Source organism: Drosophila navojoa, chromosome X (assembly GCF_054131105.1).
Source record: "Drosophila navojoa isolate 15081-1374.11 chromosome X, UAZ_NAV_1.0, whole genome shotgun sequence".
Classification (NCBI taxonomy): Eukaryota; Metazoa; Arthropoda; class Insecta; order Diptera; family Drosophilidae; genus Drosophila; species Drosophila navojoa.
In genome coordinates this window covers 18877930-18898313 of record NC_142895.1, presented here as the reverse complement: position 1 = coordinate 18898313, position 20384 = coordinate 18877930, and the positions used below count along the sequence as shown (strand labels likewise).

The 20384-nt window shown below is 44.1% G+C and overlaps 1 protein-coding gene across 12 annotated transcripts in view; it reads right to left on the bottom strand.

Moving 5' to 3' along the window:
* The window catches only part of LOC108657281 (uncharacterized protein CG43867), a 133411-nt gene that overhangs the window by 9442 nt on the left and 103585 nt on the right, over positions 1–20384 (bottom strand). For 10 of the 12 annotated variants that reach the window (XM_089264854.1, XM_089264856.1, XM_089264855.1 and 7 more), the window contains one exon: positions 62–1547. In XM_089264854.1, coding sequence (XP_089120980.1) covers positions 62–1547 — 1486 coding nt within the window. Of the gene's footprint in view, positions 1–61; positions 1548–11369; positions 12021–17681; positions 19673–20384 lie in introns of those variants that run through there. The other 2 variants (XM_089264865.1, XM_089264866.1) reach the window with 2 other exon arrangements.

Below are 20384 nucleotides of genomic sequence, written 5' to 3'. Positions count from 1 at the left end.
CGCGTGCGAGGAGAGAAGAAGAAGAATATGTCTCTAGGGGTGGGTCTTGATCGGTACATACCACGCGCCTTGACATTCTTGGGGCTCTCGGAGCCGCTGCGCTTGGCTGGACTCAGGCTCGATGAGGTCTTCAGACTCTTCGATGGACTCGACGCGCTGCCAGACGTGGAGGTCTCCGTATTATCTGTGCTGGACGAGTTGTGCGAGTTGTGTGTCAGCATGACGGCATGATCCTCGCCATCGCTGGAGTCGTCGCTCGAGTCGCCCGTGAAGGGCATCGAGCGTATTTGTGAGGCACGCCCCTTCACCGTGGCATAGACGGGCACGGATATATCACAGAAGCCGCCGCTGGCGGTTTGTTGCTGTCGCGTCGGTGGCTGGGGCGTGCCCGGCGTGCCGCTGCTGCCCAGCGTACCGTTCGCATCGTGGCCAGGGCCATGGCCGTGCCTTGGGGCGGTGCCACGCCCATTCGATAGGGTCAAACTGTGCTCCTGCACATCCGGCGTCGGCTCATTGCTGGCATTGCTCTCGGCGGTGCTGGTGCCAGCGAGTCCGTCGTTGGCCACCTGATAGATCTTCGCCTCCCAGCTGGGGAAGCGATGCAGCGGCGGCGTCGGCGGCCTGGGCACGCCCAGTTCGCTGGTGGTGGTCGTTGTGGTGCTCGAGTTGCCCCCACTGGCCATCAGCGCCGGATTGTTCTTCATCCAGGCGGGCAGCTTCTCGCACGAGGGCGTATAGATCTCGGCATAGTCGTGCGCCGTGTCCGTGTCGGAGCTGTCCGGCCGTGTGCTGGCCGTGGCCGTCTGCGCCGCCTTGCTGGAGATGCTCGACAGCGGCGCCAGGGTGAGCCCATCAACGGCCGCGACCAGGTTGCGTTCCAGCTCCTGCGGCTCCATGGAGAGATTGCGTCGATGCTGATGATGTGGATAGGAGCTGGTCAATGGCCGGCTGATGATCTCCTGCGGGTCGAGGCTCTCGCTGCGTCGTCGCGTTTCCGGCGTGCTCGCAAAGTCCTGCACGTCCAGGCTCAGGCTATTCCTCACCGGCCCGACAATGCTGTGGCGCTGCGACTGATTGGCTATGTGATTCTTGAGCAGCTCCAGCTGCTGGTTGCACTTGATGTTCTGTTCGCGCAACAGTTGATTTTGCTCCTCGAGATCGCGCAGCTTGTTGTTCACCCACTCCTTGATCTTGGCGGCCTTGGCCTCGATCTGGCGTGCGTCGTGCAGGCGCAGCTGTCGTTGCTCCTCCACCTGTATCTCCAGTGAGTTAATTGTCTTCTCCGCCTCGTTGCTGGGCAGGCACACACCCACGCCCACGCCTACGGCCACGCCTGTTGTGCCTGTGACGCTCTGTTGGCAGGCAGCGGCCAAGGCTGCAGCGGCAATCGCCTGTTGCTGCTGCTGTTGCTGCTGTTGATGTATGGGCGAGCTGGTGGCAGTGCCCTGCTGCGACTGTTGCTGCTGCTGTTGTTGTTGTTGTTGTTGTTGTTGCTGTTGTGCTTGGGGCTTTGGCCATTCACTGAGCCGCTGCTCCATAGCACGCACCTGCAAGTAATCAAGAGTGAGAAAGGACATGGTTAGCAATGGCTTGACTTTGATGTAACCCACAGCCCACTCCACCCTCTTAAAAAGGGGAAAAACTTGGCAGACAGCTCTCGTATGTCTTTAGAAAATTCAATTAAATTTGCACTAAGCTGCGGCTGTAAAACGAAACGTCCTCTAGCCAGGACTAATGCTTACGTATGACCTGCTCCCAAAGCAGAAACTTGGCTAAGTAGTTGGCAGCAGTTGGCTCAAGTTAATGGCAAATGGAAAAAGTTCTATTCAGCTGGGGATTGGTTTTTGCGTGAGATTCGTATGTTCAGAGGATAAGGAGACGACTTAAATCTAAGGAATCGGCTGTGGAAGAGAAAGAGTGCGAGCAAAGCGCTTAAGTGCCTAGGAATATTGATCTGAACTCAGCTGAGCTCTCTATAGGTGACTAAAATAACTCTAGAATGTTTAAATAGAGAAAGGTTAAGGCAGTCGCATCGCAAATTACGTTGGATTATTCTCATGTTAAAGCCACATTAAGTTCAATTAGAGCCAGCCTTTGCACAGTCCTTGCCAGACCGACGCGTAAGGACGTGCAACTAGTTATAGCGCATAAGCTCATGTGCTTAAGGAGTTGCTCTAGCGGCTGGCCGCTGCTCATAGTCCGGAGTCCCCGGGCCAAGGAACTGTCGAGCGCATTGCTAAATTATGAGGCGCAGTGGCGCAAAAACTTGTGTAATTAAACGCAGACCTTTGGGGCAGACTTAGCACTTGGGCTGTGCTGCAGTTGAGCCAGGCGTGAGAGCAATGCTTGAGTTGAGTTGGACTCGGACTGGGCTGGGATGGCTCAAGCAGGCAGCAATGCGACTGACAGTCAAGAAAAAAAAGGCCCAGCGACAGAGAGAGAGAGTGAGAGAGAGAGAGAGAAAGAGAGTGAAAGAGAGAGAGAGAGGGAGGGGAGGCATCTGAGACAATGGAAAAACAGGACATGTGGCTTACAACTTCAATTCGCACGCCAAGCTGAGCAGCTGCCTCCGGGGCTGGTCACCAAACGAACCGAACTGACAACAAAGGCAAACCCGGAAGCATGCCGACTGCCACTCATGGCCGTGTGGCAAGTGGCAACTGCCTCGCTTCACCTATTGCATTATTAGTTGGCACTTCGGCTGGTGGCGCCACACACAAATGGGTCAATTGCCCAATGTTCAATGCTCGAGATGTCGTGGAACTCCCTGCAAGCGCAATCTCCTCTAATGGCCACGTCAGCCCAGCTCCACTTGCAACTGTCTAATGCAGACTAAGCTCAGCTGCTACATGTTAAAAATAAATGGACTACCGAAAATAACAAGCGGAAGTTCAGGTTATTGGACGCCACGCATATGAAATGCCAAAGTTTATGCCTGACAGGAGCAGGACTCCTTCAATACACACACACACACACACACACACACACACATGTTGGCAGTTACGGGAATAAACAAAATTATGGTCACGCTAAACATATATTTTGAGAAAAAAGCAACGAAACATATGAGAGACCATAAACATACCCTATAAAAGACGTAAGCTCTGCAACTGGTGTCAAGAAATATTACTGTAAGCTCATTAAATACGAAAAAATACCAAAATTTACCTCTGGCATGCCAACAAAAAACTTTTCATCAGCAGCCTGAAGTCTTAATTGTGAAAATCGCATAGTAAGGCTTGCAGTTCATTCTATATATGTATATATTTTACAGTTGTATCTAAATTATTTATTTTGAATAAATTTGAGTCAGCATTTATTTATTACAAAAAAAAATTTTTTTATCAATTAATAAATATATAAAAAAAAATAATAAATCAAGAATAATAATAAAATCGCAATATATTCGAATATATAAATATATATATAATAAAATATATAATAAAATAAAAAATATATAATAAAATAAAATAAAATTTCTATATACAAATACATATGTAAAAAAAAACCCCTAATACACATATTTTATAGCATTATTAAAGATTTATAGCCACATATATATATATACGTTTTAATAAATGTGACCTAGCAAACTTCCATTTAATATAAATATTAAGGCATTATATTCAACTATCTATATATATTTTATAGTATTTTTTAGAGCTTCATAACCACACATACACTCTTCAATAAATGTAAACATCTCTATATAAATAATTCAGCTAAATTTGGCATCATATTCTCCTATAAATATTTTATAGTACTATTTACAGCATTAGAGACTTTTAGCCACGTTTATACTTTAATATAAAAGTTGAGCAGCAAACTTCCATTTCATATGAAAATCTGTATAAAAACAATTGAAAATTTCTTTTCAAACAGCTTAATGGCTTCTGCTCGAGGCTAAAAGCCTTGGCTGCTCTCGCATGCAAACTAACTAACTGGGCAAACTATTTGCGAGGCAAAAGTTAAAGTATTTATGGCAACACTTTGCCAAAGTCGGCAACTTTTGCTGAACACAGGAGGGCGGAGGGGAGGGGTAGCACTGAGCGCCGCGAATCGTGGCATTAACTGAGCCCAAATACCAAATAGTTTCGGTTTACAGTTTCTGGCCAAAAACTTGTGCCATAAAATTTGATGGCGATTGAAAGTAGGAAAGAAAAAAACAAATGGAAACAGACTAGTGCGGCGCTTAATTTCTTGTTTTTCTTTCGGCTTAACCATGGATGCCAGCCACTGCCCGAGCAACTCGAGCTCGAGTGATAACCATATGCGGAACTAAAGTTGGAGAAGTTTTGCATTTGCTGTTGGCATTGGATGCATTTAGGCGTGCGAAAAACTTCTGAAGCCCTGCCAAAAGAACAAATAGCAATAGAAACTTGGAAAGCAGGAGGGGCAAACGGGGGAGCCGAGCTTTGTTGACTTTATCTCAGTTAGCAGCAGGAGCTGTCGCGTCGCTTGTGGCAAGCGAATGTTAGATATGAAAATAAATCTGCGCTCTGTCAGTTCAAGCAAATCCGGCAATTTGCGCCATTTGATTAGATTTTCTTGAATGTGCATGTGTAAGTATGCATGCGTGTGTGTGTGTGCATATAAAGGACTCTAAAGTCCTGTGCAGCTGTTGAGTCTCATAAAGTTAACTACACACTCAGACTTTGGCCCCACAACTTGCCCTAGGTCTGCGCCGGATGAGGAGACTGAGAATGGACTGAGAATGAAGGGGGTTTTACACGCTTTACGGCTGAGCGCAGCTGCAACTGTCAGGCGCAGCAAAAATATATAAAATATTGGAAAAATTGGAAACAATTCGATTTTTATTGCGCTACGACATTTTTATTGCTCACTACTAGCCAAAATCCACGATAGAAATGGGAGTGGGTGTGGCAGGCTGGGCGCATGGCTATGCTACGGCGACTACTAAGTGCTGCCAGATGCCCGACTAGCTGCCAACGACGAGTCGTCGTCTGCCCACTTAACATAAATCTCGTCTGCCAGAGTCGCCTGCCGCTTGCATTAACTGCAAAACCCAAAATCCTAGACAATAATTTGCCTGAACGCACAATCGGATTATGGGAACTAAGAAGACGAGAATGCGAGCAGAGAACGAATACCCTGTAGGAGCGTAAGAACTGGTTGGGCCAACTAAAGTTGAGTATAATATTTCAGTTTAGTATACCGACTTTATGTATACATATATAACATATAGACAGACCCATCTTATATATACATCTAAAAAGTAAACTTGCATTATTTATGATATATCATTGTTTTAGAACCAAACCCGTAATCAAACCCTCGCTGGGTTCAAGTAGTGTATGCTCAGATTTCTTCATTTTACAGGGTAGCTAAAAACCAAAATATAAAATAGACAATTTCCAAAAAAAAAAAAGAGAGAACAGAGAAAAACACATTAAAGATGAATGAGTTGAGAAATGAATATATTATATATACTTATCTTCGGTTATGCTTGGATGCACTTGCCCGGATCCCCCAAGCATTTGAATACAAATTTAGATTTGAATTTTTAATGCGTTTTTGTCGGGGGACACGTTCGGCAATGCCAAGGATGGAAATAATCATGCCCATTCAAAGACATCAAATAGTCGGAAACGCAAATGAAAAATGGGAAAATTGTGAGGAAAAACTATTCAATGCACTCGTTCACTCTGTTATCCACAGTTGGACTGGGACCGACTCACTGAGTGGGTGAGTGGTGGGGTGGTGGGGTGGTGGGCTGGTTGGGTGAGTGAGCTGTTAAAGAGCCTGTCTACTCGCGAGCATCCCTCTGGCCCCCACTTCCGCCCGCACTCTCTAGGCAGTCGGCACGGCATTCCAATTTTTGTGGCAGCTCCCATTCGGTTGCCAAGCATGAATCCTGCTTTTATTACTAAATGAGCAGACGCAATTAAGTGGCGTAGGTTGTGTCCGCCCGAAGGGTTGACTGCCAGCCGATGGCGGGGGAGGCAGGGCCATGGTGTTACTAGCGGCAGATGACTAACGACAACGGGCCATAATGCTCGGTCGCTCCACTGGGCGCCCAGCAAGTGACTTTTTATGGAAAATGTGTGTAAGCGGAAGGCCAGAGGGAGCTTGGGCATCATACTGGGTAACCAGGGGTGCGTCAGACGGGGCTGGGGGTGCTTTGATAGAGCACGAGCTGGCATAGTGCGTCCCTCTGCGGTGACTCAGTTGCGGGGTATGCGAATTATGTGCGGGCACGGCGACTCTATTCACATTTAAATTGCTGTCATAGCACATGATTAATTAATTTGTAATGAGCGCTAATATGGACGCTAGATGGCGCCACACTCGGGCTCAGCTACACGCGGGATTGAAGTGGTACGTAGACAGCTCTAGTTGAAATTTATTTACACACATTTGAGAGAGTCTGAAATGTAGCATGAAACTGGAGTAGAAGCTACGACTGCAAAGCGAATCGATTCACCTTGGATGGAATAATGCAAGCTTCATGTTGTTCAAGGGAATTTTTTTATTGAATGAAAGTATTGTGTTATACGTATAAAATATACTGGATAAATGATATCCGATCTGAAATCTAGTTCGCTTTTTACTTCAAGTTAATTCGTCACAAATTCTTGTCCTTGGCAAATTATCCAGCTACACATGTGATTAATACTTCACTTATTGTTAGTAATAAGCATACTCGTATAGATGCCATATATCATATAACAGTTGCTCCGATTTGTCTCTCCCTACTACTATTCTCTACTATTCTCTATTGGATATTAGATGAATAAGTGGGAATACATGGGCATTAGATTACAACACCCTCTTTACTTGTATATCTACTTATTTCTTTCTTCAGTCTCTCTTTTTTCCTTTTTGTTCCCTCCATTACCCTGTTTTTCCTTCTTTTCCCTCTTGTTCCTTCATTTTCCTTCCCTCTCTCGTGTGGTTTTTTTTTCTCTGTCGATTAATTGACTCTGCATGACAGCAAATCCTAGCTTATTTGTTTATCTAGGCAGCTGTTTAGACATTACTTGAGATGAGCTGCATTAGGCGTTCGCTATCTCTATTACTCTCTCTCTCTCTCTCTCTCGCTCTTTCTCTCTCTGGCTCTGCGTCTCCCTCTCCTTCGGTTTTTTCGTTAGAATTGTGTCATTTTATTGTGTGTACAAATTGATGGCGCCGTTTGGCAATTTGTGAATACATCTCACACAAATGTGCCGCAACATGTCGAGTTCTGTTAAGAGCTCTCTCCCTCTGGGGGGCTGGGCAATCCACTTTGCTCTCGCTGCACATCATCTTTGGGCATCTCACATATGCATGTCTATGTGCCCCGCTTTTATTTGCGTTTCTTGTGTCGCTTTGACTTCTTGAGCAAACAGCCGCCGACAACCCCCGCACAGCCGACAGCAAATAGCAGCATGCTGCACGCTGCACGCTCCACGCTCCACGCTCCACGCTCCACTCTGGGCACTCCCCTCACTGCTTGTCATGCCACATTTTCGACGTTTAATTTCGAGTCATGATTCCATTGTTATTTATAGTCAACAAAGTGGCAGCAGCAGCAGCAGCAGCAGCAACGGGAGCAACGGGAGCGGGAGCCACTCTAGACAACACTCCATAAAATATTGTTGACTCCCATTTTTCCCAGTCCCACACTGCGTTCAGCTGGGGCATCTCTTTCGCCCCCCCAAAGCAGCGTTGGCACGCGACGCATCGTCGCTTAGTCTGGGGTAGTTGCTGCCACAACAGCCGCTGTTGCTGCCACTTAGCTGCTGCAGGCTGCCGGCAGCAGCTTCCGTTGCGCCTTTAAACGTTGCCGTTGATTCGTAGAAATTTTAATTTAATACAAGTTTAGAGCACATCTGAGCAGCAGCGTCGCATCTATTCATTTGTTTTGCTGCTCCTGCTGCTGCTGCTGCTGCTGGTGTTGCAGCTCCTTGTGGCAGTGTCGTCGCCGTTGTCTGCCGGATGATTTTTCCATTACAGTCAATGTCAATATTTGCTGCATGTTTTGGCAGCTTTGAAATTGAAAATGTGCTTGTTGCAAATTATTTGCGACGTGGCTGCGGCTGTGGCTGCCACGCAACTCTATTTTCAACCAGCCACGCCCCCACACGCCTTGGCACCTTTCTCTCTCTCTCTCTCTCTCTCTCTCTCTGTCGTCGCGTAGCGTCGTCGACGCGTCTCCTGCTTGCAACAATTAAAAATCTCGCGGACGTTGCCACGGTCGCCGTCTGTAATTGTGGTAGCTGCTGCTCCTGACGGCTGCCTGCCACATTCTCTTCTGCTGCTGCTTGCTTCCATCACAAGTGGCACTCGTCAGTCGAGTGTTGCGCCTGCCGCGTCGCCACTCTTGACGTGTGTCATTTTGAGCAGAGTGCTGCATACTTTGGGGCGCATTTAAAATTAAATACCATCTTAAATCGTATTTAAATTTCATTTAACAATTTTTTTAAATTTGTCTCCATTATTTTCGTGCATTCAACCATCATTATCATTGCTAATGCTACAGTCATTATTATGATAATTAGAGTGAATTGTGATTTAGAGTAGACTAACAGTATGATTGTCATTGTCATTGTCATTGTCATTGTCATTGTCATTGTCATTGTCATTGTCATTGTCATTGTCATTGTCATTGTCATTGTCATTGTCATTGTCATTGTCATTGTCATTGTCATTGTCATTGTCATTGTCATTGTCATTGTCATTGTCATTGTCATTGTCATTGTCATTGTCATTGTCATTGTCATTGTCATTGTCATTGTCATTGTCATTGTCATTGTCATTGTCATTGTCATTGTCATTGTCATTGTCATTGTCATTGTCATTGTCATTGTCATTGTCATTGTCATTGTCATTGTCATTGTCATTGTCATTGTCATTGTCATTGTCATTGTCATTGTCATTGCCATTATAGTAATATTAGAGCCAAATTTAACTACAGATTGGATCGAGTCGATTGCCTACTTATACTTTCCATACACACAATCGATTAGCCTACGAACGTAGATTGTTCAATGCATCTCAAGTGATTTGGCAGCAGCCGACTCGACGGCTGGCACGCCCATTCAGACGCCCATTTATAATCAGCTTAACTTAATCAGTTTTCAGCGAGTTAAAAGAAGGAACCGAGACCGAGCAGGAGAAAAACTTTGCTGCGCCTTTTGCCAGACAATAAACTAAAACAAAAGTTTCGCTGTTGATAAAAGTTTTGAACACTCCCCATTCCACTGGGCGGCCCTGCTAGCCGCATATTCATTTCAGGACTGCATGAAGCTGGCAAGTTGGCTTTAAAGTGTGTTGGCTAATGCGCGGAACTTGGCAGGCAGACATCGGCTGGGAATACGCTTTGCATTTGAGATTTGCCAACTCGATAGTATCTTAAGAAGGCGATGTATAAAGTACACTCAGCTCAAGTATCTTCGGGCACATTGTTGAGCGTCAAAAGGCAAACAATGTGCCCGGCTGAGGGCAGCGCCCGGGGAAGGGGCATTGTGTCTGGCGGGGAGGTCGACCAAACACAGAAATGCCGACAAATGCGCGACAAAAAAAATATAAAAATATATATATATGTACATGGAACCCATGAAAAGTGGACAAGTAACGGGAAAATGACGGGAAAAATGCTTTTCAATAATTTTTCTCTTTCGAACGGACGCGCCCTCTCTGTCGCTTGGCGCCCCAAAGTCTGTGGCAGCTGCGCCAACTGCTTCTGACAGTGGGTGGCATGCGCCACGCCTCGATTGACAGCCCCTTTCCTGGCGGTGGTGGTGCGAGCGCGCTGTTTTTACGCTCGAGTGGTGCAGCAGTTGTCGCACTGTTCACTGAAATTACATCTGAAGACGCGCTGCAGCCACTTCCACTGATCGAGCAGGAGCAGCCAATACAATGGGCTGCCCCTGCCCGCCTTGGATGGGGAACTGCGCTCGGCCCCGCCCACTTTTAATTAGGCGGAGAAACCCCACAAGCTGCACAAAGCACAGCGTCTGGCCGAACGCCAGCTCCGCTTCAAAGTGCACTTTGTTTTCGCTTTTACTCAACTTCAATATTTTTTGTTGCTTCTGTTTTTGTTTTTTAACTTACAAAAAAAGGGCTTTTGTGCAAATGTTGCCTGGGCAAATGACAAAAGTGCATTCAAGTGTAAATCTGAGAGCAGGAGGCGACCGGGCGAGCGAGTGGAACGGTTAGCTAGTGAGGTAGCTCCGTCTTGCAATACAGAGAGAATTCTTGAAACATTAAACAGCTTTAAGTGGCGCCATCTGTCAATGGGAATCGGCTTTAAACTAAAGTCGAGCAAATATTTGAGAATTTTTATTGATTCATATCAAATTAAATCTAATATCTTCTGAAGCTAGCTAAAGAAAATGCAGGAAACGAATTCCGAATTCTTTTGCTATATGCACAACAATTTTCATTTCAACTATTTATATTTTCCTAAAGTGCTTCCTCGACAACTCCCATTTGTCTCTAATTATAACTATGAGCTGTATACAGCTTCACTTCAGCTTTGAACACAACTTTCAATTGTAAAGGGCAAGTTTTTGATCAGAGCTCATAAACGTGACCTTTTCGATGTCGCTAACCAATTAAGCGTGAAGCGACAAGCCCCATTCCTTCCCTCGCCCAAATATGACAATAACAGCAAAGACAACTTCATTCAAAGTCGCCTTGGAGAAGCTCAGCGATGCGTTCGACGTTGTGTAAAAACTTGTGCAACAAACAAGACACATAGACAGGCAAGCACGCACACACACACACAACATTCAAGACAGACAGACGAAAAGTTGTAAGCAATTAAAAGCATTTTTCCCTTTTCATTTGCTCTTGTTCTTTTTTTTTTTTTATTTTTCCTTTCTTTTTTTTCTTACTTGTACTTGGCAAGTTTCTTGATTCCAACTTCTTTGTCTCTACTGCTCATAAATATTAGATTTTTATGGTATAGCACCAAACGCGACTTCAGACCAAGAGATCGCGATGTTTAAGAGGCGCTTCGTAAGCTCAAGCAGGTCGCAAAAGCTGAGTCTATCCACAGCTTTTCTGATAAACTGTTGCAAATTGGGCTCACTTCATTTGTGAGCTGATCTTAAGGAACATTTTTGACGAAAATTGTCAAAAAAGTCTAAGCTAGCCTTAAGAGATGTCTCTAAACAGACCAATGCACAGACAGACTTGCCTATATATAAACTAAGCAGATTCATACAGATTAACTATATTTACATACATATATCATATTAGTATAAACAGCGAATATATTTAGAGAAGTCCGCTATAAGTCCCCTATTTTCCCATTAAGAGTATAAAATCCCCAAGTATACAGGATTCAATTTGGACTTATCTAAACATCATTTTATATTTATTATTAAATCGTTAGAGAGTTTCGACTAAATCTTACGTACATTTCGGGCATTTTGTGCGTTTGCCCGGTTGCAGGAAAACAGTTGCCATTTTCTATGATTTTCTCATACACTTTTCACACGATTCGAGTAGTGTTGGTGCTTAGTGCTCGTAGAACACAAACACAAACAAAAACAACAAGAACAACAAAAAAACAAAACGCACACGCGAATGACGAATCTTATTAGATCAGAGGTTCATTGGCTTAATGTGCCATAAGGGTTGGGGGTTGTTTTATCCAGCTGGCGTTACGTCGCACGATAATAATAATTCGCGTGGCCAAACTATTTGGTGAGTAAACCGGTTTGGTGGTGGGCGGAGAGAAGGGTAGGCGGTCGCCGATCGCGAGTTCTGTTGCTGCTGCTGCTGCCGCTGCAACTGTTGAGGGTTGTTTATCATAGGCTACCCTTTTTGCCAGGGTTTCACAAAAGAACTGCAAAACTGTTTCTTATTTGCAAGAAATATTAAAAAAAAAATATAAATAAATCGAACTTAAACTATATTTAAATTCAACAATTAACAAACACTGAAGCACAACACTCGCGATGCAACAACCATCAATGCCGCGATTCGGACTGTTCAACAATGAGTACCGTTAGATGTGCTGCAAACGCCGTCCAGCGACCCGCACGAGTCGAGCAACTGTGAAGCACTGAACCAACCGGCTGCCAGGCCAAGAGCAGCCACCAAGCAAGCCAGCAGCAGGCGGCAAGTACCCAGAGCGAGTGCGAGGGAAATTTTCGCGTGTGGAGGTGGGAAATTCGTTTGCTATGCTTGGGTGTATACATATACACATACATATATGTGTGTATGTGTTTTTATAAATCGTGTGTGAGTCGAGAGACAGCTGAGCGAGGGAAGTTTTAGCGAAACGAACCATTTACCAAGTGCGTATGTGTGCGTGTGTGTGTGTGCTTTATTTTTGGGGAGGTAATTCATCTTGCAATATATGTCATATATCACACACATACACACACACACATACACACACATAAATATATGCCAAGTAGCGCATAAATAAATAAATAAATAAATAATAAGCACATACTATCCTATAGACCAACTGAAACATCAATATAAAATAAGGGAAATTTATAAATCAATGGGTTATCAGTTATCGGCCTGGCTCTCAATGCGTCTGGTTTGCTGGCCCTGCTTCCCGATTTTAATGGTCTGTGCGGCACATAGCTCAAATGGAATTTATGGCCAAGGAATGCGTAATTCCGAGCCCTCACCGGCCCGCCTCCTCCCCAGGGCTGGTTTCATGCCAAATGACTCACGCAGAAATGACATAGCTAACGCTAGCTCTTAAAGCATTTAAAGGACAGCCCTATATATTGTAATATTCATAATATAATAGATAATATTTATAGACAATTCTCTCAAATAGACTCAATCGATCGAGCGAATCCCTATGCTACACGAGGTGGCCGAGCATTGAGCACTTTGTGGCTTCCTTTGCTGCCGACTGGTGTCAATGACCTTCGCCAAGTTTTGGAGCGATGCTCCTTGAGCGGCTGAGCACGAGAGCAGACCCAACATCAGTCACTCTGCCATCCTTCCGGCCAAAAGTGCGTGTCATGTGAGAAACAGCATCAAATAGAGTGATGCGTGGCAGCAGGAGCAAAATGTGGAGTCACGGTTGGTACGGGTGGTGCGGGTGGTGCGGGTGGTGCGGGTGGTGCGGGCGTGTGCTGGCTTAGATGCATGTCAGTTGTCAGATTATGTGTCGGAACAACATTGAGAACAGCAGCTCCACCGCACAATTTATCTCACTCTCTCCCCCTCCACCTCCCCCTCCACCACTACCTCTACCTCACCCTCTCTCAACCACTTCACTAGAGAAGTTTGCCGTTAGCCAAATATTTTGGCTCCCTTCAAGCTGGCTCCAAGCATAAAATATATGCATGTCCATCTCCATGTAGCATGTGCCACTGGAAGCTCTTTAGCTGATTGTTTGCGGTTGGTGTCAACAATTTGCCTGATTAAAAAACAACAAAACAGTAGCCGGCTGGCTGGCAGTTGCTGCTGTTGCTGCTGATGCTGCTGGGCGCCATATGAGATGCGAGATGACTCAGTTTCATTGTCGTCCTCGACATCCATCAGAGCGCCAGCCAGCATGAAGATTATTGGCTAGACGCGTCCAACAACAAACAACAAACAACAAGCAGCAGCAGCAGAACAACAACAGAAACCATAAAAACAAAGTCAATGTGTGTTTAAGCAGTCGAAATGGCAATACACTAATATTTCATATTAATTTACTGCATGCATGTAATGCTGAAAATAAAGCATATTAATATAGCAAAATTCATATATGAATTTCCTTTTTTTTTTTTTTTAATATACTGAAGCAATGGAATAACTTTTAGGCTTCAAACAAATCAATATCCAGAGTTGTATAAGAGGTCAATAGGTTCTTGAATTTTTAATATAAGACCTGAAAGAAATTCAAGCACTCAATGCATATAATAAATTCCAATTGATATATATTTGAGGTGCGGGTCATTTATCTTTTGATTCGCCAGCTCACAAGTTTTCCACTCAAATGGAAAAGCCAATGAAAATGGCATTTAAAAAAAGAGTATCGAGTGAAGTCAAAGCACATCCTCTGCACGGGCGTCTAAGTGTGATACGCCCCGACTAGACTGGCTGGCAGCCAAGATTACAGACTACCCCTAGCGTTAAAGCTGCCACAAGAGCCACTTGCGTCGCGCTGCTGCCACTCCTGCTGTTGCCTGCGTTGCCTCCATTGCCGGCCTCTATCGCTGCTCCTGCTGCTGACGTGCAGTTGCTTTCCAATAACTAACTGCTTAAATTCATATTTGGCTATGGAATAACGCATCTTGGCCATAACTCAGAAGCGGGCTGCATCCAAGTATCTGCCAGAGCGCCGCGGCACATCATTCACATGCGGCAACTGTTGCATGGAGCGCTATGGGGCGCTATTTTTAAATGCATATTAATGCCGAGCGGAGCCAACAAAGCGCACTGCGGCGCGCCAAATGATGTCGTCGTCGACTCGCTGATGACTTTTAAATAAAGAAAACGCCAACAACAAAAAGTCCACTTAAATCGAGAGAGACAGAGCCAGCCTAAGTAAAACAGAGACAGAGCGAGAGTGTGTGTGTGTGTGAGAGAGAGAGAGAGAGATGGACAAAATGCAACGCATAAAACGCATTACATTTTTCAAATGTGCAACAGCCGCGGCAGCGCAGTCGACGACTGCGAGTGGGCGGCCGCTGCGGAGGCGGCTTCAAGCGAAAGTGGCGCCGCCAGCATTGCCGACGTCTCTGTCGACGTCAGCGCCAGTGCCAGCACCAGCGCTAACGTCAACATCAACGTCCACGTCAACGTCAACGTCATCGTCTGCACTGCACTCTGATGACGGATGCATGCATCATTAATTCAACTGAAGCAACAATAAACAACAACAACAAGCAACAGCAAAAAGAGGCAAACACCAACGCGCTTGGCTTTTCTCTTTATTCTATGAACTTTTGTGCATAATCATTGTGAAAAAAAAAAAAAAAAACAGAACGAGTATTGGAAATTGAATGGATCAACGTAGTCTATGAATACCCTAGATGTGTTTATCTTATTTTATTATATATATATTATATTATATTAATGGAAATTCAATGCGATAAGCATATTGATAGAACTTCAATTAATTGAACTTTATATACATACAGACATGTGTATATATTAATAAATTATTTATGTATATATTAATATATTCTATTTCATTGTTATTCATTTCATACAAATTAGCTTTAAGTGCGAATTGCCAAGAGTATATTTCATTAAAATTATTTATACACATATTTATATACAATTCTCATAATCCACATATTTAACAATTAATATATCATATATTAATATATAAAATATATATATATTAATATATGAAATCATATATATATAAATATATATTTATACATTCATTACTTTTATATTTATTATATTATTAATAATATATATTAATATATTTTAGCACAAAGGGATTTCTTTTTAAAAAAGTATCTGCAAATGCACTGTGATGAACATATTATTCATATAATATTTGAAAAATTTTAAATATTATATATGTCTTTGCTAAATCATTTTTATTTATATTATATATACATATATATATATATATATTTTTTTTATTATTATTATTTTTTTTTTTTCAATATATTTTATACATGTATTCAGAAGTAATTAAATTATCATTATTATTATTATTAAATTTGTTATTTTTTTTATTTGTTTAATGCATATTTCAGTCGTTTGTTTATTATTATTTTTTTATTTCATATATTATTCATTTCCTGCTCGCGTCACATTGCCTGCGTTTGCCAAACCTCCCCAGACAAGGGAAGGGCAACTGAAAGCCAAGTTCGACTGCATTAGTGAGTCGACTCAAGTCGATTCGAGTCGAACGGCAAATGCAATCAGCGATTGGCCCACATAGCAGGAAGAGTCAGCAGCTCAGTAAGAGACGGTGCCAAGCATAACTCGCACTCGCATAACTGTAACTGCATGTAGCTGTCCGTCTGTCCCGGTCTCTGGCTCTGGCTCTGGCTCTGCCTGTGTCTCAGTCTCCGTCTAATCATCTGTGCGCTTTGTTTACTAAGAGATAAATGGCCACTGTTTTGAAGTGAGGCCAATTGTGTGGAGAGATGGGACGATGGGGGGAGATGGAGGGACGAAGAGATTTGTTGCTACGGGGGAGAGCGGTGGAGAGATGCGGCGAGAGCTGCACTTGGAGGCATCTCTAGAGATTGGCACGTGTCCAAGCAGCGAATGCAACTGGAAAGCGGCTGCATTCAATCGTCAGGCAGAGGCAATCAATCAACGCGCTGCAACTGGCTGCCGTTGGCTGTTGCTGTTGCTGTTGCTGTTGCCGTTGGTTGTTGCTGTTGTGGCGCCCACGTTGAGCGCTAATTGATTTTGCAGTGTTTGTGCCACACACAAGCAGGGAGAACGGCAGCGAGGGCGGGGGCGGGGCAGGCGGTGCTGCAATAACAAAGCAGGAGATGACGACGCACAGATAAGTGGCTAAATAATTGAAAAATCCCATCAACAGATTGACCCAATTCCCTCTCCCCTTGCCCAGCGAAAAGGTTAAAAGTTCAAACACGAAATGCGAAATTTTTAATTGAATTCCATATGCAGGCAAGTAGTTGGAGTTGAGTGGGGCTGAAGGGGTTGGAAGGGGTGAAAGGGGCAGACGATAGGAGGCAAGTCATAAATTATGCGCCTCACGGCTGAGCGATTTTGAAATGCGACATAAATTTCGATATATATAGAGATAGATAGGCAGGGAGAGAGAGAGAGGGAGAAAGGGAGAGAGGGATATATACATTTTGAAGAGATATATGGCAGGCAGCTCTAATTTTAGGCAACTCATATGTAAGATTCATAAAATTAATATAAATTTGTTATGCGGTTTTCTTCACAGAAAAAGAGAGAGAGAGAGAGAGCAGGAGGAGGCGAGCAGCGGTGCTGCATGTCAGTTTATGCAACGCATAGGTAGTCGCAGTCAGGTGGGCGGCGTTCCAATTGGATGTTGCCCAATCGAGTTCTAGACATGCTCAAAGCAGAGCATCGAGAATTTTGAATATGTTTTGAAAGTCATTTGGTTTTAGGATCTACGCTAATTATAGCTGATCCGAAGAGACATGCTCTTCTTCTTCTATGTAGTAATATAGCTAAATTATTGCCATAATTTGAGTGTAGATGGATATATGTATATGAGCGATAGCTGATGAACTGTGACAATCTGCATAGCCGATTTAAGTTGATCGGGGGAAAATAGGTCTAGATGAAGACTAAAGAACTGCAGTAATACCTGGCTAATATGAGCACATACAGCCCGAATAACGGAATAATATTCAATTAAAATTGAATTTAGAATTATATATTATTGGCATTCAAAATTTGTGTTTCTTATGACTACAGTATTACCTCCCTCTAACTGTTGGCTGAATAATATTCAATTAAAGCTTAGGGAAGTAGATATGTTGATATATGGATTTAGGACTTTGAGCACAATATTTTACAATATTATACACCCACTAATATGAGCACATCCAACTGGATTAGACTTTTCTTTTGTAGCCTTTAATGTAATACTCTCTTGTAGCGTAATATTCAATGAAAGTTGATCTAGATGTGTTAAAATTTAATATAAGATAAACTATATAATAGAAGCACATAATACGATTTTCAATATCTCTTTGTTAATACATATTTAGAGATTTGAAGTTGACAGCTTCAAGCACAGCTCCAGTTATATAGAGAAGCCTGTAAATCGGGTCGCTTACCTTCTTTCGATAGTTATCCATTCATAAAACTGGTTCGTTGCACGTTTTGAAGTCTTTTAATCGTTGTTGCTGTTGTTGTTGCTGTTATTGTTTTTATTATGTTATTCGTTGGCTGCCAAAGCGGGTGGGCGGAAGGTTGGGGGCTTGGCTAACTGGATGCTGCAGCTAGTGGAGCTGCCGCTGGACACATTTTCTTTGTTTGTGGCGGCAGCAAACGCAACACCGGCGACGCTTTGCAGCCACGCGGCGGCAGAGCAACATTTTATGACACTGCTCAGCCTATGGGTTAATAGCGAATTCGCCGTAGTTGTAACTGTGATTCCAATTGTAGTTGTGGCTATAGTAGTTGCGATTGCAGTGGCTGTTGCTGTTGTTTTTGGTGCGCTTGTTGCAGCTGTAGCGGCATTCGAGTCTGGCAATGCCCGAAAGCGATGAGCCCTGCTGCTGGCAACGCTGAGAGCAACAGCAGGCGCAGCAGCAGCAGCGGCAGCAGCCAGCGTGCAAGCGGCAGACAGAGGCAGACAGTTCCGCTTTGCTTTTGCTTTAGTCTTTGTCTTTGTTGTTGTTGTTGTTGTTGTTGCTTTTTCGTTGTTTGTATCTTATTGTAATTAGTTCTCTATTATCAGCCTATGCATGTTTGTGTTGTTGTAAATGGACGTTTCCTGCGTATGTGTGTCTATTTTGATATGTTTGCGTGTGTTTTAGATGCGTTCGTTCGTTGTTGCTGTTGCTGTTGTTGTTGTTGCTGTCCGTTATCCCAGCTCTGGTGCTCGCTGCTCTCCTGTGCCCCAATTATTTTCCCTGTGTTTATCTTCTTTTTTATAGTTTATGCACAATTTACATTTACGCTTTTCTTTTATTGTTGTCTCCTTTGCTATGTGCTGCTCTTCCTATTTGCTTCGTTTTTCGCCTTTATGATTATTTTCATTTTCGCTTTGTAGCTTCGCCAGTCAGCTGTCTGTCATTGACATGTGCGCGCGCTCTCACGACGTCCAGCAGGCGCGCTCTCTTCCTGCATTCGCGCTCTGGCTGCTCTGCCCCGCTCTCTGGCTGCCTCTCTCTCTCTCTTTGCCTCGCGCGCCAATACACAGCGTAGGGTGGCACTCACTCGCTCGCACGCACACACCAGCACACACACGCACGCACATGCACGTTGTAGATGTGAATGGCCGTTTTGTGTGTGTGCGTCTGTGTGTGTGTGCGTTTGTCAGTTTGTGTATATTTTTGCGCAATGCAAAATTTGGCCTATAATTTACAACATTTAGCACATTTGCCTGTCATCGCACACACACACATGCACTCACATATATACACACACATGCATATATGCATTTATCAATGCCAAATTGTCGCTTCGATTTTATTTAACACTTTTCACTCACTTCAGCCAAATGTTATAGATATTAATTTTTGCCTTTTGGTTTTTGTTAATTCTTTTTTTTTGTTTTTGCCTTGAAGTTGCCACTCAGTTATGAACAGTTATGTATTTGGGCCGTTTGTTGCCACCCCGCGCGCCTTTTGCTATGCACCAAATATTTCTCACTTCCTTTCTTCTTTTTTTTTTTTTTTTTGTTTGTTATACAGCCGTCGTTTCGGTTGATATTGTTGTTGTTGTAGTTGATATTGTTGTTGCCGTTGGCACTGCTAGTTAATGCGCCTTGTTGCAGCCGCTTGGGTAAAATTGTTTAAACAAATGGAACGGAAAATAATAAAACACAGCCTGTGCAGCAGCGTCGGAGCAGCTACAAGTCTTCTTTTGCACAACTTTTGCGCTGTGCTCTTTGTTACGCTGCTTTAGTGGGCCGCTTGCTTTCCTGCATTCGTTCTCATTCTCATGCTCGGTCTCGTTCTCGTTCTCGTTCTCCTTCTCGTTCGTGCTCACGTTTACGTTCACGTTCTCTCAGTCAGTCAGTCAGTCAGCTTTTTTTTCGGTGGTTGTTTCACTTTTGGCTTTCTTTTGATTCCTGACGACGCGACGCCTCCGTTAATGCCCGCTCGCCGCCTCACTGCTCTCCTTCGCTCCTTCGCTCCTTCGCTCCTGCTCTCCACGCTCGATGGGCTGCACTGCGCTGCCCTCTGCATGCAGCTGGCAACTACAAAGTCGCTGCCTAAAGGATAAAACTCTCGCTGCAGTCGCTCGACAAAATGTTGCTTGATTGCAGTCATAAAAAACAATTACACACACACACACACAAATACCACTCTCGCTCGCAGTGCGCTCTCTTCTCTGCCAGTTGCTCTCACTAGCGCGCGCTCTCTCTCTCTCTCTCTTATTTTGTAGCAGCTGCTGTCAAGCTTGAGGCGAAGCCACCACCGAAATTGCGCTTACAGTTTGAGCGGCACTGTGCGGCTGCACTGTTTGACATGCAATTTGCGTTTTTGTTTTGTTTGCCATACGCACGCACGCGCGCGCCATTCATTGTGTTTTGGTCGCAACGCGCGCGTTATTCAACACTGGCCAATGTGTGCCATGTGCGCCTACGCGTATGCAGCGCAAATTGAAGCAACTTTAAATGCATTTTAAAGACTGACACCACCCACGCCCCCAACACCTGCACACCCCGACCTACCTGCTGCCGGCCGCACACCCACTCAAGGGCAAGTGTCTAATTGCCCCGCGTTGGGGCATGTTCCAGCATGTGTTATGCTAATACGCTCGCTTGGCAATGCATAATTTATTTCGATGCATACGACCAAAGGTGC